General features: G+C 44.5%; 1 protein-coding gene across 3 annotated transcripts in view; it reads left to right on the top strand.

The window, feature by feature from the left end:
• The window catches only part of RPAP3 (RNA polymerase II associated protein 3), a 266,423-nt gene that overhangs the window by 63,523 nt on the left and 189,920 nt on the right, over window positions 1-12,980 (top strand). For all 3 annotated transcript variants that reach the window (XM_069229050.1, XM_069229048.1, XM_069229049.1), the window contains exon 7: window positions 3,755-3,825. In XM_069229050.1, coding sequence (XP_069085151.1) covers window positions 3,755-3,825 — 71 coding nt within the window. The remainder of the gene's footprint in view (window positions 1-3,754; window positions 3,826-12,980) is intronic.

Here is a 12,980-nt window from a genome sequence, read left to right as displayed (position 1 = left end):
TTTTTCTGCAGTCGAGGGCAATGCTATCAACTGTTTTTTTTCCCCCCTTTTTCTTTTCCTTTTAGCATTATATTTTGTGAAAGACTTTTCAACAGGAACTATTTGATTGCGTACTAGTAAGGGCCTTGCTTTTTGGCAGCCATTATTATCTGCCTGTTGAATGCAACAGATCAGTAGATGTCTGGGAAGAGTAGAGGAGGGAACTAAGGCGTGAGTATACTCTATTCACCCGTTGTATTTCTAAAGGAGGATTGAAAGTAATGTTCAGTGTTTAGGGTATGAAGGCGCTGAGGGAAGACATTAAATCATCTTTCTTTGCTTGCTTCAGGGCACCAGTGATTCACACCTTACCAAACGACTTTGATCTTATACAATTGTCTTTTGGTGAACGTTCCAGAGCTTATTCGCTTCAGTTTGACTGCTGATCTAAATGTGATTCTACATCTGTAATCCGATGATCTGTTGTCTTTAGTTGCAGAGGAAAGTTGTGACCTGCCCTCTCAGGGACTGTACTTCTGCTGTAGTTGGTTTAACTGTTGTGTTTACTGAACCAATTGAGACCCTAATGTCTGATAGTTCCTTCAGCGGAGTAGCGAGGACTGTGTCTGTTACTGCTGGACTCGCATCTCCCGTCTGACAACGACCTCACTCCCTACTCCCCAGCAATTTTGCAGTAGCTTTTTGTGTATATGGTGCAGAATCTTTCATCATGTGGGCTTCTACAATTGATCTGTCGCAAGCAGTGAATGGTTGTATACAATTCATTTGTTATTTTCATGCTTCTCTCTTAGAGAATGCTTCTGGGCTGGTAGGTCGGGTTCATTTGTTATTCTCCTGTGAGCACCCACTGGATGCTCTTTGGAACCCACAGAAGATCTTACGTCATTGCTAAACTTTGGAGTGGTTAATTATTGGATACCACCAACTCACGGGTTGCTGTAGAGCAGGCCAGTAAGATAGTGATTGAGCATGCCCACCTGTTCTGGCATACTCCAGGAGATCACATCTATGTTCACTATGTATTTGTTTAATGTGCATGTTCCGACCATCTGGTATGGATCCTGCCACCATGAGCATACGTTGGACTTCCCTTCCCCAACCTCAATGAACGCAGCCTTGAACATTGTGTGCAATACTGGTGAAGCTCGTTTGAAGAAATGGAACAAGAAAGTGAAAACAGAGCTAATAGCACAACAGCTTGAAAGGGCTTTGGTGAAGTCGGGTGCCTGCCAGACCTATGCCTGCTCTTCTGTTTCATTTGTGGAGTAACAATAAGTGTAGCAGTTAGAAAACCAACAACTCTCAAATACCATACAGATTCTGGGGTTTCTCCCTCTTGAGTATGAATCAGTCTTGCAAGCAACACTAAAGACTATTTCAAGACCCAAGATCTTCACTAGTCTTCTGGCATTACTCCTGGCAACGCAGAGAACAGTGCAACTTATTAGTAGGTGTTTCAGGAAACCTGGAAGAAACGTTGAGATGATTCTGGTGACCCTCTGAGATGAATGCACACCAGAAACATTTTATAAGTGATGCTGCTAAAATCGACAGTCCTCTATTGCTATGGCAGTTCAATTATGTTGTTTCAGGACCATGGTCCAATTGCTGTAGCAAGAAGAAAGCAAATGGAAATTAATTAAAAAAAATAAAAAAAATAAAGGATGTAAGATGCACAGTTGGGAGCGGATCTGGGTGATAATAAACGTGTTCTTTAAGGTGTATACTGTGTCGACCTTTGAGAAAACTCTTACTGCCTTGATGGTAGAGAATGTAATAAATGTGCTCTAACCCCCTATCTAAATGGCATTGGTTTAAATGAACTAAAGTGCTGCACTACACAGTAGAACCATGTATCCCAAAGTTACATCTTTGCTTGCTGCGTGCCTTCTGGCTAACACATTGGGATGGTGTAGCCCTTCCAGAGGCATCTACACTTTCCAGAATAACTCAGTTTCTTCCTTCTCTCCTTGCCCCCTTCTTAGGTGTCGCTCTAGCTGTCTGGGAGATCTACTGATATCAGTACTTAACATGTACGTAGAAAAGACTTTAAGACTGCCTCTTGATTGTAATTTAACTACCCTTTTCTCTCTCTATTTTCCCTGCTCGTGATTCAGTGATTACCCACCCCATTCTTCTGTTTGTCCTGCTTCTGTAGTATTTTGGTCTCACCATGTTTTGATTAGATGAGTTGTATCATCCCATTGCTGACTTCAGTGAATCAGTTTTTGCATATTTGTATAGATGAAGTAGAGGTTTATGGCTGACCCAAGGGGCCTCTAGTAAAGGTGTACGGTACTGCAGTCCGCTACAGCATAGACTTACTTGTCTTTGACTCAAGGAACTTCTGATAAGGGCTTATGTACTGCAGCCTCTATAGGGATTGCAGATTTTCAAGGACATATGAATGTGCTTTTTAATAGTAGCAAGACCTCTTGATATATCCAATGCATGTTTTAAATAACCTTCCTTCTCCCACTCCCTTTTGTGGGCTATGAACCTGGGTCCATTCCTTCTATGATTCCCGCTTTTATATCAATCCAGTCTTTTCGTTCTGATATTGTTCCCCCATCACCAGAGCTTCAAAACCCATTCTTCCTTTATTTTAGACCCTTCCTTACAGACATAATGGACTCCTTGTGGCTCCTAGTCTAGGTGACCGTGAAATCTTCCCCGTATGGTAGAGCTGGACCCTCTCGTGATGGTGAAGCATCAAAAGTTCTTAGTATTGTGCCAAAGAAATTGGACTTTGTTTTCATATTAATCCTTCCCAGTTTCCTAGATAGTTCCAGTTTGTTGGATAAAGTCGGTGCACCATTTTATTTGGGTACCCTAAATTGCTGCGGTGATTTGTCATTGGTTATTTGACAGTTATTTTACAGTTATTAATTTGTGGTGCATTTATGCTTCTGGAGTGTGCCTGGCAGTGATTAATCCAGTATGCTTTCGGCCGAAGAAGCACACAGAACCAAGGGACATGTCTGCCGATGTAGGAAAGGCCAAGTGCAGCTCACAATCCCTACTGAGATATCAACTCCAAGACTGGCTGGTGTAAAACTATACCAGAAGTATATACCACACTGCTGAAAACAACTGTTTGATAAATGCCATAGTATTCTACTGCACTTGTGATCACATGTAACTCCTATCCCTCGCTATCCCTATCATCAGGCCTCTTCACTTGAGCTAATCTCAGGGAACCCCATCAATGCAAAAGAATTGATGTCACGTTTACACCGAAATGTTCTGGGAAATGACACTGCAAACAGACATACCTACTCTTTTATGCAGGTATAGAAGTGTAGTGCTTTTGTCACTTTTGACCACCAGAACGATGCATGAAATAGTGAACATTGGTCTACTAACTGAAAGTAATGACACTAAAAGCAATTGTACGCTTTGATAATAAACGGACCATCTAATCAGACCATGTAAGTTGCTGGAGTCAAATGGTAGGTGGCATGCATATCTTTCAAAGGGCCAGTGGTTCCCTCAGTGACTCAAAAATTGATTTTTCAAATACTCGGATCGGAGGGGAGGATTGTTAACGACGTGTTATCTTTTTTTTTTTTTTTTTGCTAGATTGTTTAAATATGTCATGAATTATTACTGCCAGGATCCTAACTCAATTAACAAAGGTTTTATTAGTGTGGAAAAATCTAATTTCAAGTTTTAGGTTGCATAGTTTGCGTTTGGTTAAATATTTGAAGTTTCGTTTTGAAACATGTTATAAAGTCGTTTTTGTTACATTTAGATTATGAAAGGTTTCTTGAGCTGGAGCCGAACAACTCTGAAGCAGAAGATGAGCTCAAGAAAATTGTTCAGGTAAGTAGTTTAATTTTGTTCTAAACATATATTGCTAGCATGGACAATTGTGGAATTGTTCTTAGAGTTTCAGAATTTCTTTCAGTAAGTGATAAAATACAGCTAAATACTGGTACAATTAAAAACGTGCAATGGGAACTATAAATGGCAATAAAAACACTTGGCAGTAGAAAATGACAATGAAAAAAGACAAGCGGTAAGAACGAGACCTAGGGGTTGTTAAAAATACCACACTAGTACTGACCAAATTTTGTGTGGTGTTTTGCACTCCCCCCAATTTGTCGTACTGCAGGGTGCAGTAATTAGTGTGTGCATGATTACCACATCATTGAGTTTCACTTTTGCATGCACCAATTTTTCCCTTTCCTTAGGTATGCAACATTTTGAAATGTGAAAATCTTGAGATTGGACAGCCCTAGGCTGCAATTTACACTTGAGGTGGAATCACTGGATGCAAATGGAAATTAGCACTGAAATTGGGGTTAGCAAGGAGATAAATGAGGTTCATAGACTTAACAGCTAAAAAAAAATTACATTAGTAAAATCAATGTACAATAAAACCATTACTTGGAGTAACAGTAGGGGACGTAGATTCAAAGCAACAAAGAAAAATAATAACACAAGTTACGGCCTTCGAATGTTTTTGGAATCAGCAGGAAGTTGAAGCTCAAAGGGTGAACAAGAAATTTAAGATTCCCCCTTGGGTATTCACACCTTTATGAATTTTATGAATTGCACTAAAATGTAGAGAAAGTATTATTATAAAATTATACAGTTGAATTTTAAAGAAATACAAATTTGTTCTGAGGGATACGTTTAACCTGTAGTTCCCAACCTTTGGAATATCCCCAGGCACCAAACTGAATCTGGATTTTTACAATTTGTTAGTCCTACTTGCTTGCAGTAGCCTCCATCGGATTCTACAATGACCTGTCTCTGCCTGTAGAAGTGGCAGAATGGACCCATATATAGGAAAAACCTATATGCGCTGACCCTTGTTTGATTCTTTTCGTGACCTCCCTTGTCAGTTAGTTGTATCTACCGTAAAAAAAATAAAAAAAATGCTCGGCAGTGTGTTAAGGGAAATGCCTCCACCCACCCCCACAAAAAATAAATAAACATGTTGCAATTGCTAGAGGCAGATGTAAGTCACAGTTCCACACAACATATGCCTGTGGTAGCTAAGCTCTCGTCATGGAACAAAGGCTTCCTCCTGTACCCAAGAGTGATCAGGGATCTTGAGGGGAAAACTCTAAGTTGCAGAACCCCAAAAATGGGAAAGCTTGCACTCAAAATAACAGATCCACTTTTGCTGCTATGTATGGGCTTGTCATGTGCCAAGTCCCAGTCTATCTCCAAATCTTTGGGTACATCAAAACCCCAATCATGCTCAAATAGTCCAAGCAGGATTCATCCCCCTGTCATCATGCCTGCTCAGAGGAGAAACTACATGGTCTGGTCAGTACTCCAAAGACCCAGTTCTGACTCCAAGCGAGATCCGAGGCTGATCATGGCTGCCTGAGTTTCCGGGTCTGTGACTGCTCCAGCTGCAAAAGCATCATGCTGCAGATTTTTAAGGCAATGGTGCTTCCCTCTAGAGTGCCTTCACTGGCCCCAAGTCAACACTTTCGATTGTGGGTCTTTCCCTAGTGTTAACTTATCCTTTTGAGCTCCCTTCCAGCTTCTTGCTGGCACCGGCCCTTGACACCACTCAACGCTCGGAGGCCACCCCTGTTCTAATCGCTCCAGCATTGGTCCTGACTCTAGCGGACACCGTTCCAGAACCAATTTGAAGCTTAGCTCTGATCCCAAGATAATATCGGCCTGTGCTAGGCCAATGTCTTGCGGTGAAATAACCATACACAATCCCCAGCCTCTTCCTGGACGCGAGGGCTACTGCTTACTGGAGACCCATTTTCTGCTTGGATACAAATACAGTTTAAGGGCTTCAAAACATTCTACATCATATTAATGATACGGAGGCAGGCAACGTGTTCCCCTTTCACTATACGGACGCTCGACTATACCTTACAAAATACTAGTGGCCTAGACACTTCACCTCAGACTAAATTAAAATCTCCATCAGGACCCCCAACTGAGGAAAGTACCTTGTTTGCTGTGGTTGTTCGCAGAGTGGCAAAAGTATCGCTAGATCCACAACTCCTAACTGTTGAGACAAAATCAGCCTAAGCCTGCTACATCAGAGCCGTTGTTGCCTTCAATGAGGCCTTAATAGACACCTTGATGGCATCATAGACAAAGCAGTGTTCAGCTTCCCCAGATAGTCACCTGGTAGCTTGGTGGCATGGGGCAGCTCCTGAAGTCTCATTTGTCCTTGCTCAGCACCCAACTCCTGAAAGTTTAGTGTTCAATGCTTTAATGAAAAGGTTCAATCTAAACATGTTCCCTTCAGCATTGCAAGATAGGGAGTCAAAGCGCAGTGACGCATTTGGTGAAAGAGTATGTTGATTCCACTAGTGTAGCCCTTCGTTATGTGAATGTGGTCTTTCTCCTGGGCATATATACACACACGCCCTTTAGGACATGGCCAGCAAAATCTTGCTGACTGTCCCTAACAACTTCAGGAGTGCCCTTACCCAAACAGTTCAACAAGGACAAGATGCTACAAAATATGTCCTGAAGGCCAGTCTTGATACAACAGACTGTGTAGATCATGCCATGGATGGGCACCAGTATTGTGATCAGGCACTGTGTGTGGATGCGTTCCACAGGTTTCTCAGGTGACATGCAGGCATCCCTGATGGGTATGCTTTTTGATTGTTTGAGTCACCGAGATGAACTGACTCTGACTCTGTTAAAGTCTGCTGCTTAATAGCCCACTCTCTAGTCTTACTTTTACCGGTCTGCCCGTTTAACCAGCAATAATCAAAAGACAGAAAGTACTTACAAGGTCTAACATATCGCCAATCTGAGGACTCATAACTCAACAGTGAGTCTAGAACTTTTTGCGGCTCCAGAAATCATGTTAGTAGCTGGTCAAGGAACCCACCAAGGGCAACAATTCTTAACTGCCCCATCTCCTGCCACAACGGCTGCAACACCTTTCTGATTTACCATTACAGGAGCATGCTCAGACAGTCCTTCCCTTGTATCCCACCTTTCACTCGACGTTTGATGTCTCAAGCTGGCATCCTTCAGTAGGAAGGTCAATCACTTTTGGCCATGGAAAGAGTTCAAGAGGCAGAGAAAAGCTCACTCTTGCCCAGGTTCTTTCCACTCTGTATTTGGTGGATTGGCTAGTGTCCTTGAACCTACTGACTTCAACCTTTGATATGCCTGTCCTGCAGTCTCACAGACACTCCCTTTGGTTCCTGGTGAGTTTGGAACATTTCGAACTTCCATTCCTACCTTTTAACCTCACCTCTGTACTTCAAGTGTTTACAAAAGCTAAATCTGTGGTTGTGGCCCATCTTTGCAAGTCATGGATAAATTATTTCCATACCTCAATGACTGGCTGATGAAGGCAGGCTCAACACAATCAGTTGCAGCCCACCTCTGAGCTATGTTCACACTTTCATACTGGGGTTTTTCATCAACAAACGGAATCCCAGCCTTAAACTTACACAGAAGATTCCCTCCATAGGGCCACCCTCAGGTCTTTTTCTCCCTCCTCAGTGAGCCCTGGACATAATCCTGATGCCTCTGCTCAAACCTTGGTTCTAGCGTGGGCGATTTTGTAAGGTTTGTTGTTAGCCTTCATTTTCAGTGGTCTCTACACTAGTGGTTTGTGTCGGACAGCAACAGCATCTCAAAGGAAACAGCCTAGGGTTTTCAGTGGTGGCAGATGGACATCATTCTGTCATGCAGCTCACCGTTTCCCTACACCAGCCACTGTTCACAGTACTGACAGATGAGTTGTTTCTGTGTTGGACGGTCACCAGGGAGATTAGAGTGAAAGCTCCCCATCATTCTTCTGGAGCTTTGCATTATTTGGTTGGCTATGAAAGCCTTTCTCCCATCCATCAAAGGGAGACCTGTACAGGTCCTAACAGCAACATACAATGTCAGGTCTTGGACCTTGTGCCGGAAAACACCCTGGACATGACTTGAACTTCATGGGATCTCCCTTGTAGCAAGCCATCAGGTGGGACTCCTCAATGCCAGGGTGGATGACCTCAGGACTTACCACCTGGCAGATACAAGTGGTTCTTCACTCTGAGGTGGTTCAGGACTTCTCCACTCAGTGGAACTTACCCTGGTGCAGGACTCTTATGTGGCTTTCAGCATCTCCTTCTTCTGCCCAGAGTTTTGAAGATCAGGAGAGAATAGACACTGGTCATCTTGATAGCACTGAATTGGGCATGGTATCCCAATCTCTTGAGCCTCTCTATCTGTCCCCTGATTCGCCTACCTCTTCTGGAGGACCTCATGGCTCAGCAACCAGACACAGTCCTCCGCCCAAATCTATGCTTCGAGCACCACGATGTATGGAGATTGACCACTGACAACTGAGTGAATTCAACTTCTCTGCTGAAGTGGTGGCTGCAATTCGTGCAGCTAGATGCCTTTCAACCAAATCTATCTATGCAGGGCAGTGGGCAGAATTTGTGGTTGTGGATGGGGACCATAATCTTGATCCAGGATAAGTTGTCTGATGTTTTATTGGTTTTATCTGTGGTGTAGCAGTTTCTTTGCAGTGAGCACAGTTCAGCCTTTTTTCATTTACTTGCTGACCTTCTTTATTCAAGTCACTGGTTGTGATAGATTTCTAAAAGGACTAACATACTTGTTTCCACTGACACCTTTCAGTATGTCTCAACTGAACCTTAATTTTGTTGTTGCATTCCTGATGAGCATGTCTTTCAAACCCATGCATAGCTCTCCCCAGTGACTGCTTACCATCACAACTGGTTTTCTTATGGCAATTAGGTGTGCTGCAGGTGCCTTTAGTGTAACCATTATATACCTACTCCTTTTCTGAAATATTGGAGCTCGTTACTCAGGCGTCCTTTCTGCCGACAGTTGTATTATCCTTTTACATGGGTCAGTCCATCACCCTCCCTACCTTTTTCTCTGCATCACATCCCTAGGAAGACTTTAAAGGCTAGACCTGAAGAAACCTCTGTTTTTACATCTTTTGTAGAAAGGATTACCTGGTTGACTACGAGCTTGTCATGGGCTGTGACAGCTAAAAAAAAAGAGAAGGCTGTGTGAGGCAAACCCAGTCCAAGTGGTTGGTCCTGTCTATAAAGCCATTCTACGCTCTAGACAAGGAGAGCACCCTGATGGTCTTCAGGCTCATTCCACCAGGACCAGGCTTCTCCTTGGACGTTCTCTAGGCACTCCGGCCTCATCAGTTAAGTCTGCCATTTGCCTGGTCAGTTCTACAGAACCTTTTGGTATGAGTGTACTCCTCACACCGCCCACCCTTTTGGAGTATACTACTTGGGTATCCTTTTAAAAAGTGAGGAATCAGCCATTAATGTATCCTTCAGAAGGAAATGATGATCATTTTTAGTAAAGCTCTGTTTGATGGGTACTTTATGTACCAATTATTTTATTGGCATAAATTAAGTACCAAAATAGAAATATCAGTAAATTCAATGACATGCAAGTCTAACATAGATCCATAGTGAGATACAAATGCTGTTTGCAATACATGTGTCAATACCAAACGTTACTAAAATATAAAAACAGAAGAGAAATGGATAGGATTGAGAAAATAAGCTATAGATGGAGAGAAAAAAAAGAAAGGAAAAAGGACAGAAGGAAAAAGAAGGCAGGAAAGACAAAACTACAAAGCACAGGAGAGTGGGCAGAGAGATGAATCACTCAGACGAAGCTCAAGTATATTAATGCTGTGGGAGGGATGGGTGCAGTGACAATGGTGAGATAGAAGCAAGAGTCATGGCAAATTGTGGCGGGAGGTGCGCATCCTGCAGAAGGGGATTCCACATGAGAAGAAATATATTTGCTTTGTCTATTAAATTGTAAATTACCTTTTCATAGGACACGGTCTTGTACATTTCAACAAGCCATAGCCTCATGCGATGGGAGTTGTGGAGAATGTCTGTCTCGTAAAGTACAGATCTTTGCAGCTGTAAAAGCAGTGACGAGCAGACGACTGCCATGGTGGGTCAACTTGGAAAGGTCGAGAAATCAAGGAGGACAATTAAGGAGTCCGGAAGTGGTGTGGGCAAATCCATGCATTCCCTGGAGCATATACCCCACTGCTGTCCTAAAGGGATGCATGGGAGGACAGTCCAATAATTTATGAGCTATATCACAGGGCACATGATTGCATCGCCAGCATGCAGAGTGAGGGAGCAACCCTGCAACCTGAGGCCCTGCCGGGGTCCAGTGCCAGCCCTGAAAAATCTTAAATAGACTGAACTTGATCCGTGCTTCCCAGACTCCCCATTCTAGGACTTCCAAGAGTTATGCCCAGTCCTCCTCATCATATTACACCTGCAGGTAAGCCTGCCAAGTCGGTCTTAGGTAGCCAGAGAGCACCGGGGAGCAGGTGATGGTCCCGGGTTGAGGACCCAGTTTGCTCGGGAGACAATTACGTATTTGTGTATAGAGCCATTGTTGAGTATGCAGCAGGCCAAATTCGTCCTGTAGCATCTCAAAGGACTTGAGTTCGCCACCAGAAATTAGGTGTGTGAGGGTTAGAATCCCAGCTCTATGCCAGGGGTCCCAGTCAAGCATGCCTCCCCTATGTGAATACCAGTATTGTTCTAGAGTGTCCCCTTATCATGGAGATACGCATCAGCTGAAAAGAGCTTGTGAGCCCCCATCCAGGTGGCATACATGGCTTTCAGCATAGGGTTGGGGGATCCTGCAGCGGATGGGCCAGGAAGTTAAAGGGCCGTCAGTCCCAAAGAGGTCTCTTTGAAATCTGCATTCAATCGCAACTCATAACTGGGGAACTTGGACCCAGGGGTGCATGTGCGCCATTTGTGTGTGGAGTAAGGCTAAACAATAATGCTTCACAGAGGACTGGCCCTGTCTCCTGCTCATTTATGGACGATAACCTTCTGGATTGCCAGGCGAGGTCTCACTGAACCCCAGAAGAAGGCCTTAATGGCCTTTGCCTATCTGACACAAGGTTGAGAGAGGTGTTATTTGGGGAAGCATTTCCAACACATGTGATTCAAAGATGGTGACCATTTTCACTGCTTGAGCACCTCCTCAGAGAGAGATTCAGGTGGGACCACTTTGCAAAGTCCAGTCGCATCTACTCTATGACTGGGTGCAGGTTATCTGCCACCATGCTCTTCTGGCCTCTGTTAACTAGGATACCTAAGTTCCAAAGATGGAATTTCTTTCACTAGAATGGATAAATGCCGATGGCGCACATGTGGTTATTTGCAACAGTGGCAAAGCCTCGCTTTTTTCCCAGGTAACCTTACAGTCGTATATTGCTGCTCAATCGTCAGTTACCTCTAGCATTGTGGGGAATGACGAATTGTGAGGACGATAGGGTGAGTAAAATGTCATCTGCGTGCAAATACAGTGTTGAGGGACCTCTGGGCACGGGATACCTATGATCTGGTCTGATTGGCGGACCAGGAAGGGATCAGAAAGAAAGCTCCCACAACTGTTCTGCACCAAGGGGGAATCGTAGAACCATCTCACTCTGGAGAGGAAGTCGTCACCAAGGCCAAATTTCCAGAGTGAGGCAAACAGGTAGTCCCATTCTATTCTGTCAAAGGTCTTCTCGGCATCCAGCGACAGCACCAAGGCCTCAACCGGAGGATCCGCTGCTAGCCAGACCACATGAGCTAGCACGCGAAGATGGATACGAGATGAGTGGCCTGGGACAAACCCTACTTGTGAGTGGTGAATAAGCGAGGGTAGGACCTGCTTGAGGCAGGCAGCTAAAATACTGGCCAGTGTCTTGACAGCTCCATTGAGCTGGCGTATTCGGCGATAACTGCTGCGAAGAAGAGGGTCTTTTCCTGGTCAGGGAAGGACCAAAATCAGTGCCCTGTTGCACACTAAGCCCAAGGAGCCAGTTTGATCAGCCTCAGCGAAGGCCTCAAGGAGAAGATCCAACGCCTCGGTTTGGCCCATTTTTAGAGCTGCCAGGAAGCCGTCTTTGCCCGGGGCTTTATGATGGGGGTATATCCAAGATGGCCTGCTCAATCTCCTCTTTTGTGATCGCGCCCTGAAGCAGTTGCCTACCTTCCTCTAAAAGGCACAGTAAGTGAATACCATCCAAGAAGGTGTTTAACTGCGCTGATCCCTGGAAAAGAGGGCCCTATAGTAGGATGTGAACGCATCTGCAATTTCCTGTGGCTTGGTGACCAGCATCCCCCAATCAGTGATGATAGTGGGAATAGCCGCGCCCACCTCCCTCTGCATGGGCTGTGCTGCCAGTAGTCATCCCTCCTTCTCTCCATGTCAGTAGTTCCGATATTTCAAACTCCCTAGGGCATACTTGGCTTTGGAGGCAAACGTGCCTTCTCAAGGCTGCGTCTGGTAAAAGCAGAAGAGTTGGCCATGTAAGCACGCGTGAGGTGAACTGTATCTGTCCCCAGTGCCTTCTGACGCTCCTCCCTCTGCCTGCTGGGCAGGGCTGCAGCTCTCATTAGTTTCCCTCTGATGGCCGCCGTTGCCGCCGCCCATAATGTCAAAGCAGAGCCAATGAAACCTCCATTGTTCTCCCGGTAAGTATGCACATGGGTTTTAAGCTGGTTCTTGCCCATCGGATGCTTGTAGCAGGACAAACTGTGATGCCAGGTCTTACAGAATGTCCGTGACAGCCCAAATATCAAGCTGCAGGACAACAGGGGAGTGGTCAGAGTGCTTTCTGTAATATTGAAGTCTTGCAAAGAAGGTAAAGCAAGGTGTGTGGCATTAAGGAAAAACTCCAGCCCTGATTGTGTGCCATGAACCAGGGACAAGTATGTGTATTCCTGGTCTGGTAGATGTAAGAGAAGCAGTTTGTTGCAAAAGCCATGGTCAGCCTCAAGATCTCCTAAGAGGGGTCTGTCCTCATTTTTTAATACATCAGTCTGACCAGTGCGATTTAATACCACATCCCAAGCCAGGTTCCAGTCCCCGTTTATCAGGATGTTTGCCGTATCTATTTCCATCAATACACAGGTGAGTTGAAGAAAGAAGGCGCGCTTTGGACCCGTGGGCGCACACACTGAACCTATACATAATAAGTTCCTGTTGATCTT

This window comes from Pleurodeles waltl, chromosome 4_1 (genome assembly GCF_031143425.1).
Source record: "Pleurodeles waltl isolate 20211129_DDA chromosome 4_1, aPleWal1.hap1.20221129, whole genome shotgun sequence".
Classification (NCBI taxonomy): Eukaryota; Metazoa; Chordata; class Amphibia; order Caudata; family Salamandridae; genus Pleurodeles; species Pleurodeles waltl.
Note: the sequence above shows the minus strand (reverse complement) of the source record. Positions and strands in the feature narration are given on the sequence as shown.